A 6,826-nucleotide genomic window follows, 5' to 3' on the forward strand; every position below is an offset into this window, starting at 1 on the left:
GAAAAATTTCTATCCCATCCACACACTACTCCTTTCCCCTGCCGAGTGAGTCACGCCTACCCCGAAAGGGAAATGGCTTAATGGTGTAATAATAATAATAATTCATTTAAAGAAATTTTAGGCTAGAAACATTAAAAATTGGACAATTATATATGTTTTTTAACTGAAAACAAGTTTCAAAATTCAACATTTTATTTCTAAATCTTAAAACATTGAAATGATGTTTGAAATTTTTTGAAACTTTAAATTATTTTTAACATTTTTCAGAACTTCTAAACATCTTCTAAAATGGTTAGAATTTTTCCTTATTTTTTTAATTCTTTGAAAATTCCAAAAATATACTTAAAATCCTTTGAATATTCTTAAGAAGCTTCGAAATTTTTTATCCGAAATCTTCCAAAATCTATATTTGACTTCAAATTAGGCCGTGCACTATCTCCATCGAAATTTTAATATAACTAGCCGTATCTTATCAGTACACGTACACTTCGTTTGAATTATTTGAAATCATTTAAAATTTAAAATTAATTTTAAATTTGTTCGAAAATTCTAAACATTTCTTCAACTTTCTGATTTTTTCTAAGAATAACAGGTGTTCACTTGTTATTTTGTGATTTCTTATTAAAATGGTAAAGTTAAAAGTTTTGAATATTTTATTTATAATTACTGATTTTATATGGACAGTCAGATATTTCTAAATATTAGTTAATTGTTCGTTTTATTAATTGAAAAATTTCAAATTAAATGGCTTAAAATGGAATATTTTAGACTGAAATATTTGAACAATATAAACCTTTGATTATAAATATATTATTTTGAAGTTATTTGAAAATTGAACATAGTTTATAATGTTTCACTAATAAGACTTTTTCATTTTTAAAGTAAAATTTAATTTAAAAAATCATAAATTAAATTCACTGTTGATCAACTAAAAATTTTTTTATCAAAAATCTTCTAATTTTTTATTGTATAAGTCTTTTAAACAAATTAAAAATGTAAAATGGAAAATCTTCAACCCTCACAATAAAATTATCCGATACAGTTTAAGATATCTTTTAACAGGTAGAGTTGATTTTATAGCCATTTATTGATTTTAAGTTTGTTAATAGAATTATTGAAAAAATGAGTAAAAAATGGGGTTTTTACTTAAAAATTCATAACTCACGCAATTTTAATTATTTTAATCTGAAAATTTAGGACTATATTTTTGAAATAGTGTACTTTCAAAACAAAAATAGTGCAACATGGGCGCTTCCAAAAACGATATTTCTTTGCTCAGTTGAAAAGTCAATTCATATGATATACTTACGTTAGAAAGTAAACCAAAATTAATAAAATTTCAACAATAAAATTTGCTCCATAATTGCTTTTTCACTCACTAAGTGCACAATGGGTGTTATACACCCCACGATTAGGTGAGTGTCTCCAACTAAAGCTGGATGGCGACACTTACTCAATTTTTTCGAATTAAGTATGCTTTATAAGAGTTTGAAAATTTCTTGGAGTAACTGACACCCACAATGCACCGTAAGGGTTTAATAAAATATATTTTTTCTGTTTTTTTTTGTTATTAAAAAAAAAGAAATTTAGGAAGATAAAGGGAGACGAAAAATTCGAAAAAATTTTATGGAATTTACACTCTATTAATTAGACAACGATGTCGGGTACAAAAGTCTCAACAACAATTTCAACACTTGGGTATTTTCACAAACTCAAACCCTCAATAAAAAATTATTATATTTTATATTTATAAAAACCCTGATGCTTTCATTAAAGAAATAAAACATAAAGTTATAAATACTGTCAAGAAGTCGCTTTCAGAATTATTACTAATCTGTCGCTGAGAAGCATAAATATAATAAATAAATAAGACATAAGAAGTACAACTTGGAATTTGAAATTACATTAAAGTTGAAAAAACGTTAACATTGATTAAATTCTGGAAAACTGTAGCTCGAGGCTCTACGTATTGTCGCTTGATTTTTACAAATATTCAAGATTTCAATCCAAACTCGCTTTCAGTGCGAAATATTTTTAAAAAAATTCAATTATTTAATTCTAGAAACATCTGCCTGAAATTAATTTTTCAGCTAAGTTTGGATCGTAATCTCAATCCTCAATTTTGTTAAATCACTTTTCAATTCTCTTGAGAAGGAAATTGGCCTCTTGTGATTATTTTTTCTTTCATTGAAACCTCTTTTTTCATCAATAGAATCGAGTAGAAGCACTATAAAAATTTGACCTGTCAATTAACTTTGATTATTTCAAAAAATTAAATTCCAATTTGATTTTTCAAAAAGTTTCGTTCAAATTTATAGCAATTTAGGTACTTACCTTTTATTAATTTCAAATATAATCATCTGTTTCGATTTTAATTTGTTGAAATAAGAGTTAAACATGTTTTTGCATTGAGGTAATTCTAAAATTCCAGGATTCTAGTCGAACTACAGTGAGGCTCTCGTAAAATCGCTTATAAAGAACACTACATAAATGCTTATCTATAATCTGTATAACGATGACGGTGTAACAATAAATATCATGTTTCATTTTTATTATCAAAAAATATTTTTTTAAAAATATCTATGCAAACTCTCGTGTCATGATAAATAAAAGATCACGAGACGTTTGAATAAGGAAAGTTAATTTTTTCCTTTTTTTCTCTTCTTTTTTTTACCTTTCTCTGTCTTTAACAATCACTCGCTTTTTTGCGCGTGTCCGTTCGACGGAACGTATCGATAATCGACTTCAGTCTTGGAATTTTGCAAATTTTGCTTTGGAAGAGGCAGAATTCTGGGCAGCAAAAAAATCGCGGCTAGACCCAAAATATTTGGTAAAAAGTAGAAGTGCCTGAAATAAATAAATTTAAAAATTGTATTAATTTCTACGCGCAGAGAAGCCCCAAAGTGGAGGAAATTAGAAAACGAGGTTCAAAATAACTTCCAGAAGTCAATTCTTGCTGATTTTGGATTTTTCTTTCAGATAAGTTCTTCATTGAATTTTAAAGAGTCTATCATCAACTGTTTTTAATTTTTGAAAAACATAAAATATTCGAACAACTATTTTTTAGGTTTATTTCATTTTTTTAAGGTTATATAAACCTAATTTTACTAAGATTATTAAAAAATTAAACAAGATTGTTGAAAATTATGGATGTCAAATGAAAATGTGAACAAAATAGATAATTTTCAGACCAGACAGTTGAATTCTTAAACAAAAATGAACGCTATAATAAAAATTAAAAAATTGAAACAGTTGAACTTTTAAAAAAAAGACGAATTTTCAACCAGCTGTATTTTAAACCAAAAAAGATACATTTTTACAAAAAGATACAAGTTTTCTGCAATATAGTAAACATTTTTACTTTAAAATATACATTTTATACAAAAAATTCAAATTAAAACAAAAGAGTTGAATTTTCAGCCAAATAGATAAATGCTCAACAAAATAGTTTATTCTTCAAACCAAAAAGATTAATATTAAATCAGTTGTATTTTGAACTACAAAGAACAATTAATCACAAAACGACACAAATTTGTTACAAAATGTTTGTTTTTTTAATTGGAAAATATGCATTTTTAAACAAATAGATAAATTTTCTACGAAGAATATTAATTTTAAACCTAACAAGACAAATTTTCCAAAAAATAGTTACGTTTTCATACAACTGCTTAAATTTTTGAGCCAAATATACATTTTATACGATGAAAATTAATTTTCGCCACGAAAAAAACGAGTTTTTAACAAGGAAATTTATTTTTTATTCCATAAGACATAAATTTTATACACAAAAATTAGCTTTTAACAAATTAGTTAAATTTTCAATGAAATAGATGAAATTTATACAAAGAAGATTAATTTTCTACCAAAAAGACGAATTTTCAACAAAATACATCAATTTTAAACCAAATAGGGGAATTTTTCACTATAATTATGAATTTTCAATCAAAAAAATTTATTTTTAACAAAGTACTTCAATTTTTAACCAAATAATTTAATTATCTATGAAAAAGATGAATTCAAAACGAAAAATTTGATATTTAATATTTAAACGAAAGCAGATTTTATTTTTAAACCCAAAAAGATGCAATTTCTACAACAACAAAAATAAATACATTTCTAAACATCTTTTAAACTTACTCAGATTATTCGCAGAACGTAGAAATTATTTCTAATAATAATACTTAAAATTTTCACAGAAATCTTAAGAAAAGTTTTTTATTTTCCTGATATCTTTAAAAATTTACAAAAAACTTCGAAATATTTTTCCGAATCTTAAAAAATCTACAATTTTTTTTGAATTTCTTTAAATTTCGAATTATTTCTTAATATTTTAAAAACTTGTAAATCTTCCAAATATTCTTGAAAATTATTTCAATTGTTTCCAAATTTCTTTTAAAATTCTGCAAAATTAAAAAATTTGTGTTTAAATTTTCAAGATTCTTTTTTTTATAATTTTGAGAATCCTTTGAGATGTTTAAAAATGTTTTTCAATATTCTCTAAAAATTAATTTTTTCAAATAAAAAAGGATTTTACATTGTCCGAGGAACTTTCAAATTTTTAAAAATTATTATCTTGATACCTCTCCAAATCCTTAACAAGTTTTTTTTCTTCTCAATATCTTCAAAATCTACATTTTGTTTTAAATTTTTAGAATTTTGTCTATAATTTTTGAAATTTCTAGAAATAATTTGTAATATCATTTTTTAAATTAAAATTTAATTTTACTAACATTGAATTCTTACCAAAATAATATTTTATTTTTAATAGAATAGTAAAAAAAAAATTCACTCATTAAAAGATGAATTATGAATTCACCCAAAAGATGAATTTATATTTCGACGTCTTGAAAAATGTATATTTTTTTTAGAACATTTTTTAATTATTTTTGGAATTTCTGCAAAATTTCTAATTCTCAATGAAAATTATTCGTTACATTTCCTCAAATGTTTGAACAATCTTATAAAATTAAAAGAATTACTTTAAAGATTTATTCGACACTTTTATAAATAATTTGAAATATTTTCAAAACTTTTTAAATTTTTTTTAAACTTTTTCAAAAATTAAAAATCATTTCAAAATTTTTTTTAAAAACACTGACAATTTAACAAAAGTTTATTTTTTCTCGAAATCTTCAGGCTGCGTTTTTTTAAACACTTTGAAACGCTGCAAAATTTTTTTAAAAATGTCTTAAAATCTTCAAGTTTCTTTTTCGATGTATTTTTATATCTTCAAAACTTTAAATAAAAAAATTTTAATAAAAGCTAAGTCATTTAAAAAAAAATTTATAATTTTAAAAAATAAAAAAATTGTGTAATACTTACAGGTACATGGTGATGCTTGGTTTAAACTCAAGTAGAACAAAAGTGAAGGTTGTGTAAGTTAAAATAATTTTCGTCGTTAACAGAGTGATTGCATCGTAAAATAACTTATACTTCTTTGTAACCAAGAAAAATGGTCGAAGGTGCCGGCGAACCTAAGATACAGAAAAATTTTATAATTTAAAAATTATTCTTAATTTTAAAAATTATTGTTTGCATTTAAAAAAAACTGCAATTGAAGAAAAATTAACTCAGAAATATTGTGTAGAAACATTCAAAATATTTTTTTGTTCATAAAAATATTTGATTATTGTATTTATAATAAATGAATGGAATTTATTTATGTCATTATTTGGAAATTTTATTATTCGGAAATATCTTTTTAAATTATTGCAATAATTTATATTATTTACTTTTTTATTATTTTATATATTTAATTATTATATTTTTCGTTATTTCAATTTTTATCACTGATTTATTCATTGAACTTCCAAAAAGAAATTGGTTTTTGTCAAAATATTTAATTATGGTATTTTCAGTGAATAAATATGATTGATTCAAAAACAGTTTTTTTAATTGTTTCATGCTGAAAAAGAAAATTTCCGAAATTACAAAATTACAAAAGTATAAAAATTCCCTGATAGTAAAATTTCCGAAAGTTTATAATAGTAACGAATTTGAAAATGCCTGAGAAATAATTGGCTTATTATAAAATATAAAATACACTAAAATTCTCAAAAATAAACAATGAAAATTTTTTATATAATATATCCTATTTATTTACTAAAACTACAATATTGGAATATTTTGATTAAAATATTTAAAGTTTAATTTTACTTTATTGTTTTAATAATTCATTATTGAATTGTGGATAAATAAATAATATTTATTGAGAAAAAAATTTTCTTTGGGAATTTTCAGCAAAAATTTTTATTATTCGGATATTTCCCAATTCGGGATTTTTGAATGTCGGCAATTTCATCACTTCGAGAATTCTCCATTTTGAAGATATTCTTTTTCGGAAATTTTACAGTGTCTATGTACCTATAATTGTATATAATAATATAATAAAAAATAAAAAATGAAGATAACATATCAGAAGAATAATTCAAGGAATACAAAAGAGAAAAGAAAATAAGAAACTTTTAAATCACACTTTTAAAACAGTTAAAATTGTTACGGATTCATTAATTTTAACCCGTAAATGGTAGACTGGTGCGAATTGGTTTGTTTGCAATGTTAATATTAAATATTTAATATATTGAACATATAATAAACAACTAGCACATATCACACATATTTAACATATATACAGTCTGTCAAGTTAAAGCGTGGGTGGCTTTACTCGCAGTCGGTAAGGTGTATCGACATGATTTTGGTGTCAAAATATTAAGAAGAGCTCCCTTCCCTCTTTCATGCTTTTTGATTTAACATTCAGTTTGCTTTCAATTCTCATCTTGTTATGTAGGTGAATAGGTGCAATCTCCCAAGCCCATGTTTCGAGAAA

At 23.4% G+C, this 6,826-nt stretch overlaps 1 protein-coding gene across 4 annotated transcripts in view; it reads right to left on the bottom strand.

The window, feature by feature from the left end:
• Positions 1-1,626: 1,626 nt before the first annotated feature.
• LOC117173071 (lysophospholipid acyltransferase 2) overlaps positions 1,627-6,826 on the bottom strand; it is a 63,960-nt gene continuing 58,760 nt past the window's right edge. For all 4 annotated transcript variants that reach the window (XM_033361451.1, XM_033361454.1, XM_033361453.1 and 1 more), the window contains exons 10-11: positions 5,323-5,474; positions 1,627-2,847 (exon numbers count right to left, since the gene is read on the bottom strand). In XM_033361451.1, the coding sequence (XP_033217342.1) occupies positions 2,694-2,847; positions 5,323-5,474 (306 nt within the window). In that variant the 3' untranslated portion in view covers positions 1,627-2,693. The remainder of the gene's footprint in view (positions 2,848-5,322; positions 5,475-6,826) is intronic.

Source organism: Belonocnema kinseyi, chromosome 5 (genome assembly GCF_010883055.1).
Source record: "Belonocnema kinseyi isolate 2016_QV_RU_SX_M_011 chromosome 5, B_treatae_v1, whole genome shotgun sequence".
NCBI lineage: Eukaryota > Metazoa > Arthropoda > Insecta > Hymenoptera > Cynipidae > Belonocnema > Belonocnema kinseyi.